This window comes from Protomyctophum parallelum, assembly GCF_964188405.1.
Source record: "Protomyctophum parallelum genome assembly, chromosome: 21".
Taxonomy (NCBI): Eukaryota; Metazoa; Chordata; class Actinopteri; order Myctophiformes; family Myctophidae; genus Protomyctophum; species Protomyctophum parallelum.
Window position 1 is genome coordinate 15223260 of NC_139713.1, and position 23551 is coordinate 15246810.

The window sequence follows — 23551 nt, forward strand, 5'->3', positions numbered from 1 at the left end:
TTAACTAGTCGGTGACTAACTTCTTTGAGGGACAAGTGCAGGCGTTCAGCCACACGAGAAGGAGCAATAACAGGTCTGTTATGTGAGGGGGCATCCCCTCACTGTTAAATAGTTAGTTATTGTTAAATGATGAATGCGCTCTTACAGTACTGTATGTACAGTACATGGCCTGGCTGATTTTAAATTAAGTCATTATTAGTAGTATTTTCTAAGGTGTTTCAGTGCAGTTGCTTCTGGTTTTGAGTGGATTGGAGAGCCTCTATGTTTCGTTGATGTTGTAAGTGTATTGTTGTGTGTTGTATGTTTGATGTATTGTTTTGTCTATGTACTGTATTCATTGTGTTGTGCCCGAGGACCCGCCTCTAAAACGAGATGATGCATCTCAATTTCATCCAGATGCCTCTAAATGAAATCAAATTTCAATATATATATATTTCTTTTCCTGTGATCATCAATTCATCATCCTATTATTTCCGGCGTGTTCTTTTCTACAGGGTCCTGGGTGGAGCTGGAGTTGAACAGAGCAGCGGCTGGGTCGACCCAGGCGGCGTCTCTGGCAGGAGGCCAGCAGTCCCCCGGCGGCTTGCTGCCCCTTCCTCAGGTGGCGGAGGAGGAGGAGGCGGAGGCGGAGGCCATGATAGTCGGAGGCCTGGAGCACGTGCCCTCCTCCTCCTCCATCCACAACGGAGACATGGAGAAGATCCTGCTGGACGCGCAGCACGAGTCGAGCCGCAGCAACTCTTCCTGTGACAGGTTGGAAAACATTTTAGACTTTGAGGATGGAGAGGGGCCACTATTATGTCCACACTCGCTACAGAGGGGCCACTATTATGTCCACACTCGCTCCAGAGGGGCCACTATTATGTCCACACTCGCTCCAGAGGGGCCACTATTATGTCCACACTCGCTCCAGAGGGGCCACTATATTGTCCATACTCGCTCCAGAGGGGCCACTATATTGTCCACACTCGCTCAAGAGGGGCCACTATTATGTCCACACTCGCTCAAGAGGGGCCACTATTATGTCCACACTCGCTCAAGAGGGGCCACTATGGTCTCCATTTTCGTCACCGCTAAACCCCTTATCCCTAAACTTCTTTGCTTTTTTCTCACAATGCGTCGTGACGCATTGTGAGCTTGTAGATCGGCTATTTTCAAATGGCCGAAATGTATAGGGTTGAAGTGGTTAATGTATGTTTTCTAATAAAAATAAAAATCTCCAAAGTAACTAAAGTTTTCAAATAATTGTAGTGGAGTAAAAGTACAAATTTTGGCTCCGAGATCTAGTGGAGTACTGGAAATTGGAAAATACTCAAGTAAAGTACAAATACCTCAATTGTACTTAAGTACAGTACTTAAGTGAAAGTACTGCTACTGTATTAGGATACAGTAGCCCGAGGAGCCTGTTAGGGTTTTAGTGTCTTGTTCAGGGACCCTCTGACACGCAGACGAGGCACGGCCGAGGGGTGAACCGGGGACCCTGCGATTCCCAGGCGGCCTCTCTCTCTCTCTCTCTCTCCTCATTCAGCTGTGGCTGCCTTGTGAAGAAGAATCTGTGTCTTCTTTCGCGTGGTATTTTAAATATGCGCTGTAGAAGGGTTTCATTGAGACATAATCAGTGTGTTGACACTCTGTTTGTTCTTCTTTCTAAAGCAGGTTTTTCTTTCCCCGAGAAAGACTTTTCTCCCATCCTAACTCGGCACCTCCCTTGCTCTGTATTTTTGGCCGAAAAGGCTGTTTGAGAGATCCATCCACGCAAAACATAACAAACAATTTAACTGCTAGATTTAACTACACGATTCCTACCTCTTCATACAGTATGACATATTTTATTAACGCATTGAAACAGCCTGCTGGTTCTAAGCTAAGTTTGTCTTTGCTTTGAAGTAGCCTAGTCTGTACAGTACAGGAGAGGTGAAGAGTTGGCTCATTTTGAAACGCAAGCACTTGTTATAGTAATTCTCCTTGTTCATGATTTCCCAGTGGCGATTTAAAACCCATGTGATCTCTGCAGGCTGGTTTGGAAGAGAAGTCACTCTCTGTCTCTGATCTGATGATCTCTGATCTGATGATCTCTGATCTGATGATCTCTGTCTCTGATCTGATGATCTCTGTCTCTGATCTGGCGATCTCTGCGCAGACTTGTGTTTCCAGCTGGATGGATTGACGAGGGCTTTTTGAATAGCGTTAATCTAATTTCTCATGAACTGAATGTAACCATGAATGACAGTAATCATCAAATTGTAGCAGCCGTTTGTTTGTTGTTGGACTGGAAAGTGGTTTCCGGACGACACACACGGCTTTCCCTGTTGAATTATATAAGGATTGTGACCATTAACCGTTTAGCCACACGTCCTAGGGAATCCAATCGAGGGATGCTTTGGACGTGTGCATCCTCAATGATATTAGGCGAGGGGAGAATATGAGATCATGTATTCCGGATTGTTTCCGGGGGGGAGAGGGGGGGGGGGGTTCAGAGTAAAGCGTCCATGTCTTTTCCGGCACCGGCCATAAAACGGAGCTTATCAGTTACTTGAGCAGTCAAATGTCAATGAATCACATGAGGATGGGTATGTGTACGTACAGTATGTGGATAATGTCACAACAACAACAAACACTACTGTAGTTGGCTATCGGCATTGGTTCCCATTCAGGACGGGAACCCCTTTTGGTGTTTTAAGCATTATGAAATACTTTAGCTATTGAATAATGGCAGATCTACAAGCTCATATAGCTATTTTTGAAAAATCGTGAAAATGTGGCGCAAATATTTGAATATACGTTTTTAACTCAAATCTTTGCTTCTGGGGAGGTCCCTGGAACAACATGTTTTCAGATGGGGGTCGGCGGCCAATTAAATAATAGTATTTGGGGTCCTTGACATGAAAACCTTTGAGAACCACTGATATAGAAACAGGTTTTTTCCAGAAAACTGTCATGATTTAGAATCTGTTCTCAGGTCTAAATGGGTCTAAATCACCTGAGTGGCTCCATTTTCGTCACCGCTAAACCCCTTATCCCTAAACTTCTTTGCCTTTTTCTTTTACTATTTTGAATAACATTTTTGAATAGTTCAACTAGCCAATCTACATTGAGACGTTGTGAGCTTGTAGACTGGCCATTATAACTATTCAAAAATGTTTTGCAAAATAGCAAAAAAGGCAAAGAAGTTTAGGGATAAGGGGTTTAGCGGTGACAAATAGAGCCCTTGGTGTCTTGCTCAATGACACTCCTTTTTTGGAGTGATTATTCAAACTTGAGTTCTCTATATGAATACTGGACAACTCACCCCGGTGCTTGCCCGTTTTTCCTCCCGGAATGTTTACCAGTGAGGGGGATAACTTTGTAATATGCTATTGGCTGTTTGTATACTTTTTGGAAAAATATAAAAAGATACTCCTGTGGAAAGGCTATATTATTTTACTTGACCCTATAAATTTTTTTGTATTATTTATTTAGTATATGTAAGGTTTTGACCACTCAAATGGTACCTCGTCAGATAATCCCCACATATCCTACAACAACTTCTGTGAACAGACTTTTCATAAATTATATTTGTACTTGTCTGCTGTCATGAAAGTTTATAGTTAGAGAAATTCAAAGTCCAGCCGTCTGCTGTCCAGCCTCTCCCAACCCTCACTGGGGGAAAAGTCTGGGAGGAAAACAGGAACGGGGTGAGTTGTCTTGTTACCCTCTATATACCAGAATAGGAGTCTATAGGACAGTGTCTCTCTCTCCTCCAACCACCATATGGGATTCAGACTAGATATTCATGCGTGGGGGAATTCCTAGCTTAGCCAAAAGTTCAGGGTGCGGTCATCATCATCATGAGTTCATGAGGTTTGTAAGAAGATGTCGGCATGCTCTGACACGTGGTTTTGTTTGTGGATTGTGCTCTCCAGTCCTCCCCGACCCCACAGCCCCCAGGAGGAAGACGAAGGACAGATCACCTTCGACGTGGACGTGTCGAGCCGGAGAGACAGCCGCCAAGTACGTAAACAAGTTGGTGTGCATAATATAGTCTCTCTCAAGACAGACTGTTGACTATAGTCGCGGGGCGCTGTTTTTCCCTTATTTGCCGATGGGATTCTCAGATTGGTTGTGCCTGCTGTTTTCCGGTTTTGTAAAGATATTTCCGAAACATTTTTTAGCAACACTCACATCTTGTGTCATAAAATGGTTTCAGGGTCGGGATCCGCAGCCAAATTATGCATATTAATATGGGGGGGGGGGGGGGGGTCTTTGACGTGAAAAGTTTGAGAACCTACACTTCACCGAGATATCTGTTGTCATGGCGACATCACCGGCAGCCCCCCCCCCCGAGATGCCATACATATGTTAATGACATCTTAGTTTCCATGGAGACATGAGACACACCCTGTGTGTGTGTGTGTGTGCGTGCCTGTGCTGTGATCTATAGAACACAATGGAGGAGGCACACCTACAGTCATTTTTTTTAATTGTGCGTGTGTTTGTGTGTGTGTGTGTGTGTGTGTGTGAGCGCGCGGCCATTTTACTGCAACCAGTTTGCCAGCATCATTATCTAATTAACGGTTAATAAGGCTGACATTCTAACCCACATATCCAACACAAAATGAAAAAACTCCACGTGTACACCAGGGTTATCATTGTTAAATACGAGCTGAAATGGCTATTTGCGAACATATTGTGAGTCGTATTTCACAGTGTGCATGTGAACTGGTGATGACAATTGTCATTCGTTCCAGCAGTGTCCGACTGCCTCCAGTTTTCTAGCTTGTAGATCTGCTATTTTTCAATAGCTAAAGCATAACATAATGCTAACACCAAAAGGGGTTCTCGCCTAAAACTTCATTCAAGACTTATGATATTTTGTTACTTCTCACTCCAAGAGTAAACAAATACTGTAGTACTAGTAGCATATGTATACACACACACATACACTACAGTAGCCTACTTGCAGTAGGCTCTCCTACATAGATTTCTATTGAGAATGGGGACAACCAACTGGGACAAGTAGGCAGAAATGCATTGGACTCAGGCAACAGCCCAGCTTTAATGATCTTAAATCCCTTTATTGTAGATTGTTTTGTAGTAATAGTACAACATAAACATTCAAGAGACTTTAGTTGTTACTGTACAATACTTTAAAACTGATGCACACATGCTTAAATTGGCTCTTATTTGCGCCGCCCTTGTTGAAAACGATGTATTTCCAACTCCAGCTTGTACCATTTCAGGCTGCACGAACAGTGCTTGAGCGCTCCTGTGTTGCGTTACTCACTGACCTGATTTTTATGTATCACAGGTGTGTACGTTTTAATTGCGTGGCTTTGTTCTTCAGTCAGAAGAGGACGCTCTGGACAAGGACACGGACATAGACATACTGATGAAGGATTCAGACTGGGTGGCAGATTGGTCCAGTCGTCCGGAAAACATTCCTCCTAAGTAAGCATCAAAGAAAGGACGGTGTCCACACTACAGACAATAAACTAAGCACATGAATGAGAAAAGCTTTTAAATGTCACGTTGTTGAAGTTATGTGGTTGACGCACTGTATGTTTTACTTACTTTACATGCTTATATCATGTATATATATGAAGGATATCCCCTTGAGATGAATCATCATCCAAACAAAGGTCACCAGCATTTCTGTAAATCTCGCAGAGGGTCATGTAAATCACATGAATACCACAACTAATGTATAACCATGATACATTTACTTTAAACCCCTTTTGATCTTAGACAGGAGCAATGTCCTGTGCATATTACACTATACAACTCTCTATATTCAGCACCAGCACTGTCTGTAAAAGACTCGCCCACACTGAACTCTGTGGCTCTGTGAGAAAATATTCCACTTCCGTATGAGACTTATGATACTGTATGTAGGAACCCGGCTGCCAATACAGTGCATTATGGGGTGGCAGTGGCTCTGGGAACCACAAGGTTCAAAGTTTGATCCCATCATCCCAGGCTCTCCCAGAGTTATTGTCGATGCGTCCTTGAGCTAGGGCATTAACCCATTTAGGCCTGACCTCCAAATTAAACAAAAATCTTCTAAATCCTCCAGTTTTCTGAAATAAATAGTTTCACGACTTTTCAAAAATAGCAGACCTACAAGCTCGTCCTACATAGCAGACCTACATAGCGTGCCACAAAGTAGCGCGCTATGTAGATATGATATGTAGATCTTGTAGATCTGCTATTTTTCAATAGCTAAATTATAACAATGTTTAAAACACCAAAAGGGGTTCCCGCCCAGAATTGGCAGGAATGAGCAACTAGTCGACTATTCAACTAGTCGACTACTAGTACTAGTAGTTTTATTTCTTTTTTCCGATTTTGTAGGCCTCAAGATCTGGTAAAGTTATAGTCACCAATGTACACCGTTTTTAAATGTACTATATGTACTATAATTTATTTTTTACATAATAGGTAGTTGAACAACTACCGGTAGTCGATTAGTAAACTAGGCAACTAGTCAACTAGTAAAATGACCAGAAGTGAATGCCCTACCTGAAGACTCGGAACGCCTAATTTCTCCCAATGTGCAGGTTGGTGCATGGTTTCCTCCTTCCTGGTGTACGACTATGAAAGTGTGTGTGAATGTAATGCAAACATCAAGGGAGAGAAATCACAGAAATTTGTCGCCTCTAAATAAAGTTAAGTCTCGGAGCTCTAGAAACGAGTGTGGAGGATGTTCTTTCTTTTCTTCCTTGATGTTTGCCTCGATGCCTGACATCCAGCACCTGGCCTCTAAATATAGGCATTGAGTGGTGCACACAATCTTCTCTGTGAATGTAATGCACAAATCTACGTAAAAGCGCTATTGTGCATCGTTACTGTACCGTGTATTTGTCGGATGAATCTGATGTCATTTGTTCTGTTCATGTGAAACATCTTTGAGTATCAAAAAATCACACCCGTGTGAACTGAGTGGTGCAACTCCACCCCCCCCCCCCCCCCACCACGACACCTCTCTCTTTCTCTCTCATTAGCAGGCAACAGTGCAGCACTATCCCTCTCTCTGTTTCTGGCTGTACATAGGCGGACACATAGGTACATAGGTGAACACAGACGTTGCTGTTCCTTGGAGTGGTTGCACCACTCAAAAAGCACAAAATGTGATCTTTTCGCAGGGAGTTCCACTTCCGCCACCCTCGGCGCTCGGTGTCGCTGAGCATGAGAAAGACGGGCGCCATGAAGAAAGGAGGGATCTTTTCTGCCGAGTTCCTCAAAGTCTTCATCCCCTCGCTGCTATTATCACACATCCTGGCTCTGGGACTGGGGTAAGAAGCATAGACTGTAAAAGAAAATATATGGACAAAGCGTTCTCCGGGTCTGTTATGGACATAAGATGAAGCCTGTCAAGTCCTTGAATTGTAAATCGCTTCACCCCTTCTTTTTCTTTGGTTTTTATTTTGACTCGAGCGGGGGGGTGGATCCCGATCACAGACTGTAAAGGTAGACACGCCCCTCAGAACATACTTGACTTTATGGTAATTCTTTTAAATAAATGGGACCATCATTTTCCAAAAATAATATTATGACATGAGAAATGAGACTTTAAACTAGTGACTGGAAGCAGAAAGTATTCATGACCATGTTTATTAAGGTAATACAGTCTAGGTGAAGTTGGGCCCAAAACCCAAATACATGGACCTCTATTACAATTACAATTTAGGCATTTAGCAGACGCTCTTGATCCAGAGCTCCATAGAGCGACCTCTATGGAGCTATGGGGTTTTTTGGGCCCAATGACAGCGCTACAACAGGCCATTATATGAACTTTCAGGAAGTCAGGATTTCCTACTGGCTTCAGACACTATTGGCTTCACTGCCCCCCTGGTAAGAACCAAAGAAAGGCTTCCTCTGGGTAAAGGCATTCGGTGTACATAAAGAGATACAACAGCAATTTTATTTGGGTTGAACAAAGGCTACAGAATTGATAGTATTGTGCGTGTCTGGGTAGACAAACTTTGTGGACAAACCTTTTGTTGCCCTAGCATGAACACTATTGCCCATTTGCAGACCGCGGCCATCTTGCCATCAGAGTTTGGAAGCACTCGTTTTCAGTAAAGCAATGTCCTGCTGCCTCTTGCATTATGTGCTAATTCAAAACAGGTGGTATGCAGGGCAGTTGAGTGATATCTATCGAGCACTTCCAAACTCCAGCACTTAAAAAGTAGCTCATAACATTTATACAGTGGATTTTTATGAAACAAACACTTTGAGGATAGAAAGAGAATAATTCAAGCTTTCCGTACAGCTGCAATGTTGGTGAGTTTGACGTCGTTTAATACAATCAGATAGGACTTTTCTGTTTGGATGAATGGGCTGCCAATGGAAGTTGCAACTTGCCATTAACTTGTATGGTAAGATGGCTGCGGTCTGCATATGGAGAATAGCAGTTCTCTGGGATGGGAAGTCAACAGGGGAATTTGTTCTTGATGCTGCAATAGCGACTCCTACTGGTGGATTGAGGCACCTGTTGAGCAGGGGGGGAGGACTGGGAAAGATGGCAACCTCTGCTCTCGTGGTGAAATTTCTCATTCTAGGGTCAAAAGAAGTGTCTGGCAGTGGTGAGGGAAGGTGAAACGTCAAAGCCCACATCGCAGTGGTGTGGCCGTTGAGCCTTATGGCAAGTGCATCGCAATGCAGTAACAATTTGCACTGTTGTCAAAGTTCATTCACCCCACAGCTTGTTGGCTGGTGCTGTGGGAAAGAAATAAAACATTAATGACCCAACAATACATTGACACTTTGACAATGCCGTGCACAGACTGCACACCCACTATATGCTCACTGGTGGGCTGGGTGCCACTTGAGACAGGCAACAGACCCAGCTGGACTCGAGTATCACACAAATTATAACTCAAAAAAGGTTAAAGGAGAATTCCATACTAGAAGGCTTTCTTTCCTTTATTTGTAGTTGCCAAAGAGGTCCAGGTGTTATTTTGTGCAAAAGTGCCTCAATGGGGGTTGGGTTTTTGTGCTAATTCGCTTATTTCCATCGAAATAAGTAGTAAAGTGTGCCGCTTGGAAAACTATTTACATTATGAAGAGAGGATATATACATATTTTATTTTATTTTTGAGCGATGGAAATAAGCGAATTAGCACAACACCCCATAGCCCCATTCAATTCAATGCAATGCATTGAGGTCTTGTTTGCTTGTTTGCTTGTTGAAAGTGTAATTGAGGTTAGATATTATTATATTTCATATTGTTATCTTGTACTAGTGTTCTCAAATGGAAATGTCAAACACAACCAGACCCATCAATGTGTCATTGGTGGGGCTCTAGTTGTCACACATATTTCACAAAGCAGATACCCTCCCTTTGTATATCGTCGTCGGGCGGAAACCTTGCATGTCTGACTGAAACCATCACTTTTCAGGAAATTACAAAAATATTGTGTTCCAAATGATCCAACGTCGTTATTTTTCAATGTAACGAGTCCTGGGATGCAGGGATGGTATTTTAGATGAGTCCCAGGGACATTTTATGAGTCCCACTTCAGCGACGTTATGAGTCATATTTTTACAAATTGAAGCATTTAACTCCCATTTCATTTTATATGGTTATAATGTGTTTATGTTCATTTAGAAAACGGACGAAGAAATTATTATTATAACTAAAGCTAGCAAAATAAACAGCACAGTAGTGCATCCCGTGGATGCAGAGGCCTATTTTAATCTCTGAACTCTTGTTAATACTTTTCATTGATTCAATATTTATATTAAAAAAAACCACAGCCACAAACAGACGTAAGCAATTTCAAACATTTTAACAAAAAAGCGATTTTACGGACCTACCAGCTCACAACAAGTTACGCGATTTGACAATTTCCACTGCTTTCGTGTGATCTTGTAGGGCTTTACAGTAGTTTACAGAAAAATAAAACAAATAAAAAGGTGACATATACTGTATGCAGATACAAGGTTTCCGCTGCACACCAACAATATAAATCCTGGGTCCTGAAAGGAGGTATACATATAGCTGTTGGATCTGATATCACATTGCTAAATACTTTCCCTGCCCCCTGGTTTTTGTTTGTTTTCTTTACCTCAGAGTCTACATCGGGAAGAGGCTGACCACTCCACCTACGAGCTCTTTCTGAACCTGAAACTGACAAAGTGCCTATGAGGTGGCCACGACATGTTGAGGGGAAGGTTTTTTTGTTTTGCTGTCAGAAGAAGAAGAAGAAGAAGATTGCTCATCTGTCCCCTCTTCCTTTCATATCTTCTCCTCCCCTCCATCCCTCCTCCCTCTCTGCTCCTCGTCCCTGAGATATGCCATGATCCCAGGAGACCCCCCCCATCCCCCCTTTAATCGGTCTTTCTCTGACTGTTTGTAGATAAAACCCTCTCCTACCATCCCTGTTGAACCTAATTTATATACCTTTTGCACAATGCCGGTCGCTAGCCGAAAAAAAAAAAAACACATTTTCAAGCTAAAAATGAAAAAATGAAATACTCAGACAATTTTCAAGCTAAGAAATCTGTAATTTTAGCATGAGATGGTGATGTACGGCGAAGTATAAATTAAACTTCACTCGTTTGTATAAGCTTTTCAAGGAATGAATAGGGTCCTATTTTCCCTTTCCCCAATGTTGGGTATAATTGTTTATAATGGCCGGGTTTCATGGGAGGGGAGCGGGCAGCACTAAAACCAAACTCTTCAACTACGGACTACCCCGTTACCCCGGAGGTTACCCGTTAACCACTTTATATGCCCTATTTTATACTTTGTCTTATGGTGGTGTCACACAAAAATTGTGAAAATGGCCAATCTACAAGTTGACAATGCATCGCGGTGCAACGTGTCGAGAGCTTGCAGATCAGCTATATATACGCAGATCGAAGATTTTCATCATGCCCATTATGGGGACGCCAGGTTGAAAGTGGCTAACAAAGCAGACTTGAAATGAGATGTCAAGTCTGATGATGATTGTGCCACCGACGTTGGTAGCGCAGCACTATGGCAAACCTATGTGAGAGAGTTGGCTGAAATGACGTGAGCATGCCTTTGAAAGTAGCCATTTTGTTTTCTATTATGAAATGACCTTTTAGATAATGTCATCCTTTTTTATATTTATTTTACACCATTGTTTTTTTGTTTTTTGTTTTATTGAGGAGACCTCCCAGCAAGCCAAATGACGTCCTCCGGTGACTCTGGTGACGTTCAGGACTATAGGCCAGATCACAGCCCATATGGGGATGATCTTTACGTCATTTCCAGGACGTCTTCACCAGTTTAAATAATATAGCTTATATTCTCGATCGGACTCTCCCTGATTCATCCAGGGACGTCCGTCTGTCGGTTTGAAAAACTAAACTTGAAAATCAAGATGATATTCTGGGCCAGATCTGACTAGTCTTGGTTTGACTTGATCTGGCCACAATCGAGACGTCACTAATTCGTCCAGGTCCTGACCGTGCTTTGCTGGAGGCTAAGTTGTGATTTTGAAAGGACTTGACCATAGTGGCCATTCCGGGCCCTAAAGCAGAACCCATACTTTTGCACTGGGGGGCGGGGGGGGAAGTGCACATTTCCAAAGTGACAATAACTGGAAACGTCCTGTATGTGATTTCTGTTGTGCAGGCTGTTCGGTCTGTGCAATCTAAATCCCTCTCCATTGTACAGTATTTTGTGGTCGTGTGTCTAACAGTACTTTAGGGGGTTTGGTAAAGATTGATTTGTGCGTCCATACTTTGCGTTGATGTTGTCATTCCTGTGTAATTTTAAGCCTCCATATGTTGTCTGCAACATATCATACAGTAGTATCTAGTTTGGTCCTCCCTGGAAATAAAAACGTCTGGGTTTCCAAATTCCGAGGCTATGTTGACACTGGCCGGGGCCCCATTTCTGTCGTTGCAGTGTCTCCTAAGGGACCTCTGATCCAAAGCAATCTCTTTACCAAGCTCCTCAAGCAGTAGCTTAAAAAGCCGGACCTGGAGTCAAATTGTACAGTCAGTAGGCCATTTCAACACACATTTGGTTGTTGTAATCATTTACTTTGGGTGGTTTAGGGCAAATACAGTCAAATCTAAGACAGTTTCTCGGGGAAAGTATTTGAAAGTCAGCTAAAAAGGACCATTTATTTATACTCTATGTTAAGTACTTCTACGGATGGAGCCTTCTGTCTGGTTTCTGTGTTCATTTTTAGTCTGTGAAACGTTTCGAGGGGAGGTTGAGCAAGTTGGTGAGAACTGTTAAACATAATTCAGTACATGGTGTCCCTTCACCAGGGCACAGACAGGGAAGGACGACTATTCTAGAACAGCGTTTTAACAGGTACAGTGAATTAGTATGTTCTTCTCGACCGTCGCCATGTTTGTTGACTCAAAGACTTTTGACTCTGAAACTGCCATCTTAGTGCTGAACATCCAACATAAAGGACGCATGGAAGTATTCTCATAATTCTATTTGCATTGTTTAAAATGGATGTATTTATTTATTTTGTACATAAAGGGAGTATAAATGGGCCTTAATTGTGCTTTTGTGACTTACTAAATGTCTTGACTTGACTAGTGATATCATAAGACCTGCTCATGTTATACTCCTTGCATGTTAAAATTGTTTGTAAATGCACATTCTGGATCTTGAGATCCACATTGGAAACGTCAGTCATCTATGACTTTATGGCCTCAGATTTGGGCAATGTTTCACAGCCCCTTTTGACTACCATTATGAAAGAATAAGTTTACTTTATTTCAGAAAGTATAAAATGTATGTGAACATTATTGTTGTACTTCTGTGACATACTGACAGCATGCACACAAGGTTTGGCAGCGATCAGTGCCGCGGTTTGCGAGATTTGCTACAGACAGACAGACAGACACACACATACTGTACAGATACTGTATGTCCCGTGTCATAGACCCGTGACACAACATCTCCAGCTGCAGTTAATAACTTCTGAATTCCTAAAGTCGATTTACGATTTTAAGACTTATTTTAACCACGTGCCTCACAGTCCCCAAAATATGAATGGGTTTGCTTTGGTCTCACTGTTAGCAATTCAGCCACAGAGTATACCAGAGGCCAGAAATCTCGTTTTCACTTCTGTTTGTACAGTACATTAGACCTTTTTTTTTAGACTTCTCAAAAACCTTTTTAGGCGAAATTTATATTTCTTTTTTGGCTTGTGTTGGCTGTTGTATTATCTTCATTCTTTCTTTGACAAAGATTGTTTTCACTCCAGTTGAAATGAAGGTGTGAAATATAAACTGTTATGGCATGACTTAATGTGACAAGGAAATGGAAGGTGTGTATACGAAGTATTCCCTAAGACAGTAATTTTGATGATATAGCCTATTTGCTAGAATATGGTTTGGTTTTTACTACCCCCCCCCCCCCCCCCCCCCATTTAAATGAAATATTGATAAGCATTTTATCATTAAAGATTACCTGAATCAAGCCGTTTACTGAGATATTCTACTTTTCCGCCTTTGACTTTGGATTGACACTGGAAACGGTGCACAGTGAATCATGATTTTGGGAAATGTCATAATACAGAGTTTTTGAATCCCTAGGGGGGAAATCTTTGTAACTTGAGCAGAATCACTGGGTAAAGAGACCATGCCAACATTGATTCATTCATTCTTTCTCTCTCTCTCTCTCTCTCTCTCTCTCTCTCTCTCTCTCTCTCTCTCTCTCTCTCTCTCTCTCTCTCTCAAAAGGACACTGACCTCTAGCGGCAGATGTACTGAATTACCCTTGTGAGCTTGTCACTGTACATAATACTGTTTCAATGAGTCTTGAGTGTCATGCAGATCAATTGGAATTTGATCTTAGTGTCTTGGCTGGGCCACGCCCTTTTAGCATCTATTCTGAACAGCTGATTTGGATCTATACTGTCTCTGTCTGTACAGTATATATATCCACAGACAGTAGCCTCCTTGGATGCACAGATTCAGCATTCAAGCTAGGGAAAGGGAGGTTGTTGCACATGCATGCTGCCACTCCCTTCTAGTTCTTCTCGTGTGTGAGATTAATGTGTGAGATTGTCCAAATGCAGATTTGATAGTCTTGAGTTGAATATTACACCAGCAGCACATTGTATGATCATGTCAATCCTGTTATGACTATGATAACGAGAAACCGATCAATATATGCAGATAAATGAAAGGAATATCTTCTCGCTAGCTGGAGAAGGAGCTGGCCACCACCCTGTAACCCATGGTAACGCCACCAGCTGCAGTGGGTGGAGACATAGAGCTTTACTGCTTCGGGATTGGCTGGAAACAGGTGTTCTGAGGTCTGGAAGGATGTTTTAGAAACAGTGTTCTAAAATTTAGAACACTGTTTCTCAACCTCTTCCCACGGGGACCACCAGAGGTCCCCAAATGCACCTTTTAGGGGTCTGTAATGTACAATGGGTTATCTCCCTCCTTTTAATACTCTATGGTTATCTCTGGGAGCCAACACTGTAAAATCCACAGTGTTAATTTAAGTCTTGAGAGTATGCAAATAGACCTTATCCATTTGTAACAGATCTGCAATGTAAGGGTCAATTTGGACCCCTGGTGGACACCGGACCCGATATTGAGAACCAGTTGTTTCGAAATATCGGGTTGATTATAGGCTCCATTTTTGTGAGGTTGCACTGTTGAGCTGGTATAATAATAATGATAATGTTGTCCATACAGTTAAGCAATTACCATAATTTACTAAAGGCAATATGATGTCTAATACATGTTGTCCTCCACAACTATAATATTTACAGTTGTGTAAGGTAAACATTGCTGAAAGTATAAGTATAGGCTAATGTTGCGGTAATGCGAATACAGTAACAGACTGCAGTTGCCATGGTCTTTTCATGTACCTTACTGTAATATGTTATTGGCCAGTGGCTGCTGGAGGAGGTAATGTGTTATCTATCAACTTGCTCCAGATGTGTTGCCTGGATGCCAGGACTGTGCCCTCCAGGGACGTGCACACATAGACATCAAAGGGGGCTTCAGCCCCTGCCCTTTTTTCCAACAACTGCCCTCTCCAGACCACGAATGCAGCATTTACCATGGTGAAAGAAATGCAAACTCCACTCCTTTCCATGCCACACCGGAAGGCAGCATCTGAACTGAAGCTGAACGTTTACACAGTATATTTTGCGTTGGAACAAATTTGTTTAGAAATCCATGTCGCATCTCCACTATAGCTAAATAGTGCTGGCGGTTACGCCCCGAAAATCGCTGATCTACAAGCTCTCAACGTGTCGCAGCATGACACGTTGTGAGCTTGTAGATCTGCTATTTTCGCTATTTCTGTCCAAAAGTGCCCTCTTACGGGAATTCAGCCCCTGCCCCCTCTAACACTCTCTGCAGGGTCCCCGGTGCCCTCCTAGAGTCTGGAAAGGACAATGACCATGCAGCCAGTCTCCGGCTGTTATTATTGGACAGCTAGGCTGCCAAGTTTCCTCTCTAATTATCAAACTCTCTCCCTTCTCCGTCTGTTTCTTGGTAGGACGGTGTCAAACAGATCGACGTGCTTTGCTTCATAATGATAACGCTTTATTAACCCATTCTGACCTGAGATCAGATTCATACGAGGTTTCCACTGGACACACACTGGTCTGATTAACCCATTCTGACCTGAGATCAGATTCTAAAAATGTCAGCCGTTCTTCGATTTTTCAAAAATAGCAGATCTACAAGCTCATAGCGCGCCACCGAGTGGCGCAGTACGAGCTTGTAGATCTGCTATTTTTTCAATAGCTAAAGCATAACATGATGCTAACACCAAAATGGGTTCCCGTTCAGAATGGGTGGAGAAAATCGTAGTCAAAATGGGCATAACGGCAGCAACGGAAACGTTGGATATATATATAAATCAACATAAACGGACAAAGACAATTATGAATGAATGAATGAATTATGAATTATGTTAAGCCAATTTGACCAGAGATTTGTCAATGTATGGCTATCCATTCATAGGTGTGGACACGCCTTCGATATACTTTCTCTTTAAAAATCCACCTGTTTGAGTTGATTCCAATCCGTACTATGAAAAAGAAAATTACAATCATAATCTTCTCTAAACTAATAGGTGTATTATTGTCTCTTTTTTTAAAAATAAACATTGAAGCTATACTGAAATATATTGTCTGTATGGGATCACACATGGTGTTCTCTCCTCGATGGAGGCCCACCCACACACACACTATAGCCCCATTAAAGCCCCCCATGGGGGCGGACATAGTAGCAGTATAGTTGTTATGGAAACTGGACATGATGGCCTCAATGCTAAATCGTTCCATGGCCATTTGTGGTTGAGGTTTTAAATGTTGCAGTGGCCGGCAGCGTTGTTTGAACATATAGTTAACATTTGTCACGAATGACTCTAAACAATTTACATACAACTATTAAATAGTTGATTAAATAGTTAATAACTATGCTATATCATATATGACTACTTCATATATGAGAAGAGCAAGCTTTTGGGTTTGTGCAACTGGGGATTTGACAATGAATATGATTTTCTTAACCTTGATTATATTAACGGTATGAATTAAGGTGTGTACGTTCTAATAGTTTATATACATTTATTGTGGCTTATATGCACAGTTGTTGAGGCCCTTATACTTAGGCTTGTAGAGTCGGTCAATACAGTTCCACTCCGCTACAAGGCTCAGGCCAAACAGTTTTTAATTTGTTCCTCCTTATTTTCTCATTGTGTCTCCTGAATCTGCACCTCACAAAGGCTTGTTGGTGTGTGTGTGTGTGTGTGTGTGTGTGTGTGTGTGTGTGTGTGTGTGTGTGTGTGTGTGTGTGTGTGTGTGTGTGTGTGTGTGTGTGTGTGTGTGTGTGTGTGTGTGTGTGTGTGTGTGTGTTGTGAATGTGATGTGCACACCAAAGGCTGCTCACAATTCAATTCAAAGGAGCTTTATTGGCACGAGAAAACGTATGTTTACATTGCCAAAGCAGAAGTGGAACAAGACAATCAAAATGTATAAATATTGGATATAAATAGGAATTAAATAAAGGTGTAAACAGAGCTGTGTTACATTTACACATATAGGTCATTTGCTGTAAGCAGTGTGTAGGGTATAAACAGTGTACACACAATGGTTTGTATTCCCTATAGGTGCTTGTATTCCATTTGACATCCTCACTCTCTTCAGTGGCGCCCCATCAATGGAGAGAGTAGTAGGACGGGGACCTGCAGATGTCCACAAGCAACTATTTAGTTTCCCCCATCATGCATGTTCACCAGCTCAGTGGCCTTGTGGTTAGAGTGTCTGCCCTGAGACTGGGAGGTCGGGGTTCAATCCCCGGCCGGGTCATACCAAAGACTCTAAAAATGGGACCCTGCTTGACACTCAGCATCAAGGGTTGGATTGAGGTGTAAGTCCCTGCGACATACTAGCGTCATGTCCAGGGGGTGCACTTGTACATCAAGCTGCTTCACGCTACAGAAACGTGGGGGCTAACCTGCAGGGAGGAGAGAAGCTGGTGGCGTACCCCTTTGATATGCTGAGACCACCCAAGTCCGTAAGTCTGTTTCAGGGAGGAGAGAAGCTGGTGGCGTACCCCTTTGATATGCTGAGACCACCCAAGTCCGTAAGTCTGTTTCAGGGAGGAGAGAAGCTGGTGGCGTACCCCTTTGATATGCTGAGACCACCCAAGTCCGTAAGTCTGTTTCAGGGAGGAGAGAAGCTGGTGGCGTACCCCTTTGATATGCTGAGACCACCCAAGTCCGTAAGTCTGTTTCAGGGAGGAGAGAAGCTGGTGGCGTACCCCTTTGATATGCTGAGACCACCCAAGTCCGTAAGTCTGTTTCAGGGAGGAGAGAAGCTGGTGGCGTACCCCTTTGATATGCTGAGACCACCCAAGTCCGTAAGTCTGTTTCAGGGAGGAGAGAAGCTGGTGGCGTACCCCTTTGATATGCTGAGACCACCCAAGTCCGTAAGTCTGTTTCAGGGAGGAGAGAAGCTGGTGGCGTACCCCTTTGATATGCTGAGACCACCCAAGTCCGTAAGTCTGTTTCAGGGAGGAGAGAAGCTGGTGGCGTACCCCTTTGATATGCTGAGACCACCCAAGTCCGTAAGTCTGTTTCAGGGAGGAGAGAAGCTGGTGGCGTACCCCTTTGATATGCTGAGACCACCCAAGTCCGTAAGTCTGTTTCAGGGAGGAGAGAAGCTGGTGGCGTACCCCTTTGATATGCTGAGACCACCCAAGTCCGTAAGTCTGTTTCAGGGAGGAGAGAAGCTGGTGGCGTACCCCTTTGATATGCTGAGACCACCCAAGTCCGTAAGTCTGTTCCACAGTGCTGTTGTACATGAGTGGTTCCCAACCTTTTTCACATCAAGGACCCCCAAAATGACACTCATTAGCCATGCCAGGGACCCCACATAAGAGAATATTTTTTACGGCTCTAGCAGTGATTCCGTTTAACTTCAAGGACCCCCAGTTTGACATGCATTAGTATACATGGACGCCCATTTAATGGCATTTCTATCTCTGGGACTCCAATTTATATTGTAAAATCACTGTTAATTAACTCAGAGTGTACAAATGGAACCAAACAGACCCGTTAGGTTCCATTTGTACACTCTCTGAGTTACAGACCCATAAGGGTCCATTTGGTTCCTAACTATCATTTCGCTGCATGGGGACCCCCTGGAACTCCCTCAAGTACCGCTAGGGGTCCGCGGACCCCACTTTGGGAACCACTGCTGTACAATACAATGAAGACAATACATTGTAAAAAAGAACAATAAACACATAAACACATTTAAAATACAATAAAATCCCCTCATAATATACAAATTAAAAGTAAATTGAAGAGATGGGTTTTCAACTGGACCACTTATACTCCTGTATATACATACAGTAGACTTCATTGACCGAGATCCCCCGGCGGTCTCTCCTTTTTGAGTAGTGCTAGCTCCTCCCAACGTCTGGCTCGGAAATTGCGTCATATGGCAGCCAAGTCTATGGACTTTTAATGTCTATTTAGAGGACAATGTTTGGTTATTATAGGAGTGAGGCTTCACATGAGCGTGATTCCCCCACAGTTTTGGGTCTGAGAGGTGGCGAAATGCCATCAAATGGTGGTTCCGTGGCTCAAATGCAGAATAAATAATGGACCTTGACATGAAAAAGCGTTGAAAACTACTGCCTTACATCAGTGGTTCCAGGGGGTCCCTAGCTAAATGATAGTTATACTTACAGACCCATAAGGGTCCATTTTGTTCCTGAGAGTGTACAAATGGAACCAAATGGAACCATTTCGTTCCATTTGTACACTCTAAATGTTAAATTTACATTGATTTCACAATGTAAATTGGGGGTCCTAGAGATAGAAATGCCATTGAATGGGGGTCCCTAGACTAATAATGCATTTCAAACTAGGGGTCCTTCAAAAATAGAAAAGGAACCACCGCTCATCCGCTGAAAAAAACTTAAGAGAGGTGCTGGAGTGGAGCCACAAAGGGAATATGATAAAAAATAAAATAAAAAATAAAGGGAAGCTCCCACACTCAGATCTGCACACAATCAGTTTATTTTTGGCAAGCTTTCGGTCCACTGACCTTCTTCAGGCATTTCAAACTAGGGGTCCTTGAAATTAAACGGGTTGAGAATCTCTGCTAGAGCCGTAAAAATCTTCTCTTATGGGGGTCCCTGGCATATCTTTTCAAATGGGGGTCCGTGGGGCTAATTAGTGTCAATTTGGGGGTCCTTGACATGAAAAAGCGTTGAAAACCCACTGCCTCACAACATCATCCCGTGACGTTGTCCCAAGCAGAGTGTAGAGTAGGAGAGTAGCGACACGCTTTGATCTCACCGCAAAGCGGGTGCCTATGGGCTATAGTTCCAAACATTGCTCCTATGGCTGGAACTATCCCATTGAGACAAAGCTGGCGCCTATGGGCTATAGTTCCAAACATTGCTCCTATGGCTGGAACTATCCCATTGAGACAAAGCTGGCGCCTATGGGCTATAGTTCCAAACATTGCTCCTATGGCTGGAACTATCCCATTGAGATAGAATTCCGCATTCCATTGTTACAATGGGAGTCAACGCTAGTGTCGCCAGTCTCTTACTAGATTACTCTGGCCCCAAGGTGCCGGACATGCGCCACGGCGGTCGCCACGGCGTGGAGCACCTGAACGAGGAGACGTGGGCGAGGCTCCAGCGCCAGAGCGAGGGAGCGCTGAGGGAGACGGCCGACGACACCATGTTCCGCTGGCTGGCCATGTCCTACGCCCACAGCCACCTGACCATGACCGAGACCTACCGCACCTCCTGCCAGACCGACGACCTCACCGGGGGGCAGGGCATCATCAACAGAGCCGGATGGAAACCTGTGGTGGGAAGTGAGTTTGTTTGTTTTTGGCTTTTTTACACCTTTTTCCTCCCTCCCTCCTCGTTATGCCCTCGTTGGTTCCCTCAACAATTTTTTTTAAATATATTTGGTGCTTTTTTTCCTTTATTGATAATCACAGAAACGGGGAGGGAGATGGGGGGGGGGGGGGGGGGGTAGACAGTAGACACACAACAAAGTTTGTTGGGATCGGGACTCGAACCCACGACACACTGTCACACTGAATTACCAGCCAAGGTGCCTGGACCGCTAAGCCAGCCCAGGCCACCTCAACAAAATATTTGAGGGGCGCTAGCTTTGAGTGTTTGTGCAAACACAAACATGACTGATAATATTGCTCAGATAGGATGAACCGATTGGTGCATTCCTAAACCAAAACCCTCCTCTGTGCTTGTCTATAAACGGTCATGATCCACTCCAGGTATGAATGACTTCAGCTACCTGCACACCAACTGCTTCGAGCTGTCCATCTTCGTGGGTTGTGACAAGTTCCCTCATGAGAGTGAGCTGCCTCTGGAGTGGGAAAACAACCGGGAGTCCCTGCTAGCCTTCATAGAGCAGGTAAGAGACTACCACTGTTACCATTAGAACCAGGTAAGAGACTACCACTGTTACCATTAGAACCAGGTAAGAGACTACCACTGTTACCATTAGAACCAGGTAATATTTTCAGCGAAGATATTTCATGTATAGCGAAAACAGAAAATACAACCTGTGTAATATAGGCTTTATTCTGCTCGCTGTGTGATCTCTAAAGTGTTGTGTCCTTTGCCCAGGTGCATCGTGGGATAAAGGGTACAGTGAAAGACATGGAGGGGAATCCAATAGCAAACGCCACCGTGTCAGTGGAGGGGATCAAACATGATGTCAAAACTGGTACGTGCTCCATAACCATAACACAATAAGTTGGACCTTCCTTTTCATCCGACACAGAGTGTGTTGGCATCATGGACAATATTGCTTCATACAGAATGAAATCATTTCGATCAGAGATTCATATTCTTAACTAAATACATGTAATCCTCCTTTAGTTTTACACGTGCCTCAAAACATTTAATCTGAATATTACTTTTGACATTTGGCACAAAGTGCTTCTGCCTGGTTTATTTTTGGTACATTTTCCAACCAGATGGAAACAATGGGACTAACTGTTTACTTGCTGATAATTTCCTCTTTATCTAAACATCAAAAGGTTTAAACGATCAGACTGAATTGGAATAAACAATCATGTAGGCAATATTAGTTTGGGTCCAAAATTCAGCATGCAACCAAGTATAAAATAACTTAAACTGGATCTCTTGTCCACTAGTCCCTCCCTAACATTTTACTCAGTCATTATAGCTTCATTTTCATTTAGTTTTTTATTCAGTTTTCGCCAGTGAAATAAGGTAGTCGACGAACATTTTTACGTCATAGTATTAGTCGACGAAACGTACTGGAACACTGGAACGCACCCTATACATTTCTGCGTCTGTGCCCTTCTCCTCCATGTGTTCATCCAGCTGCCGGCGGTGATTACTGGCGCCTGCTGAACCCCGGGGAGTACCGGGTGACGGCCAAGGCTGACGGCCACACCCCTCAGACCCGGCTGTGCATGGTGGGCTACGACAGCGGAGCCACCAAGTGCGGCTTCCACCTGGCCAAGTCCAACTGGGACCGCATCAAGCAGATCATGGCGCTCCACGGAAAGAGACCCATCCGACTCGTGCCCAAAGCGACCGCCACTACAACAACAACAACGACGACGACGACGACGACAACGAGCGCACGAGGCGCCGGTGGCGCGGCGAGACGGACCGAAGGAGGCGAGGAAGACGGGACGGTGGTTGACTCGCAGTCGCACAACGCAGAGCGCCTCCGGAGGCTCCGGCAGATGCGCCTGCGCCGGCTCCGCCTTCAGAAAGCACGACAGTCCTCCACGACGACGACGACGGAAGCCACGACGACGACAACGACGACGGCGGCGCCCACGACGACAGCACCTGCGCCCGAGAGTACAACTTCCTGGTACGACTCGTGGTTTCCTGTGGATAGCTACGAGTCGGAGCCCACGCAGCAGTACCTGGAGATCGGCATGGATGATGACATGATTGATTACTAAAGCTAAAATAAATCTACACGTATACTCGGGTCGTATTGGCGGTGCCGTGAGCTGAAAATAGCCGATCTACATACATACTGTACGTCCAACGCCAGCAGCTGTAGAGTAATGCTTATTATGCTCCGACTCACCTTATAGATCGGCCAAAAATAGCCGATCTATAAGGTGCTTGTGGAGCGGCAATCTTTAGCGCACAATATGGGCATGCGTTGGCGTAGCTCTGGTCCATAGCCCTAATGCCCTTTGCTGCGTTGCATTGCGGCTATGTGACTTGCCCTCGCAGGAAACTCGCTAGAGTAACTCAAATTATTTTTCTTGTGCATTGTGTACGTGTGGTGGGGGGCTCCGAGTGCGTCCACTAAGGGAAGTAAGCTTTCTAATAACACAAGCCGCCTTTGTATTGGTGAGTATAGGTAAAACGTTCTTTTTATTTTCGCAAGCAGAGGAGGAGAGGCTGGTCTGCATTTCATACGAGGGCAGGAAGACAAGAGTCACATTGCCTTAGTTAATGCAACGGCAGCAAAGGGCATTAGGGCTAGTATGGACCAGAGCTAGCGGCGGAGCATAATTGAAGCATTACTCCACATCTGTGTTGTTAAAATGATAGAAGCTTCCTAGCCAGTCAGGATAAATCTGCCACTGTGCCGCATAACAGCTGCAATCAATCATACCAACGATCGTCACACATGCTTAGGTCATTAGTGTCATATGTGCTTTATTTTATTTTGAAAAGTTGGGTCTGTTTATATACCGGTACTCTTTTTTTTATATTTGTATTTAAAGGGCTTTTCTTTCTCTGTGTGGAACGTTTTGTTTTTTTAATATTTTTCTAATGCCGATGATCTGATATGACTTAAATTGTATCTGCTGAGCAGAAACAAACACAGCAAGACAAATGTAATTGAATCTACGTTCAATAAAGCTGTTGAATGATAAAAGGGAAAATATCAGTTATAATGCTCGCTATTAATGTCATTATTCGCACAGAATCACAGATGATAAAACATGTTAAACATTCTTAAAGTAGTATAATGCGGTGTAATGTTTTCTGTCAGAAAGAAAGTGTGTGTATGTCGTGTGTGCGTGCGTACGTGCATGCGTGCGCGCGTGATCCAGTGTAGTTTATTTTGTTATC

The 23551-nt window shown here is 43.6% G+C and overlaps 2 protein-coding genes across 2 annotated transcripts in view; both read left to right on the top strand.

Annotated features, from left to right (window-relative positions):
• Positions 1 to 13393, top strand: part of bnip3lb (BCL2 interacting protein 3 like b) — a 28131-nt gene extending 14738 nt beyond the window's left edge. The window contains exons 2-6 of the mRNA XM_083794001.1: positions 495 to 753; positions 3903 to 3990; positions 5324 to 5427; positions 7122 to 7271; positions 10056 to 13393. Of these exons, the coding sequence (XP_083650127.1) occupies positions 495 to 753; positions 3903 to 3990; positions 5324 to 5427; positions 7122 to 7271; positions 10056 to 10104 (650 nt within the window). The 3' untranslated portion in view covers positions 10105 to 13393. The remainder of the gene's footprint in view (positions 1 to 494; positions 754 to 3902; positions 3991 to 5323; positions 5428 to 7121; positions 7272 to 10055) is intronic.
• Positions 13394 to 17414: 4021 nt separating this feature from the next.
• LOC310878843 (adipocyte enhancer-binding protein 1-like) lies at positions 17415 to 22659 on the top strand. Its single transcript, XM_083793258.1, has 6 exons — positions 17415 to 17479; positions 20055 to 20307; positions 20737 to 20876; positions 21092 to 21191; positions 21818 to 22499; positions 22635 to 22659. Exons 1-5 carry the CDS (start codon positions 17459 to 17461, stop codon positions 22414 to 22416), a joined length of 1113 nt encoding a protein of 370 aa, XP_083649384.1. The 5' UTR covers positions 17415 to 17458; the 3' UTR covers positions 22417 to 22499; positions 22635 to 22659.
• The last annotated feature ends 892 nt before the right edge of the window (positions 22660 to 23551 follow it).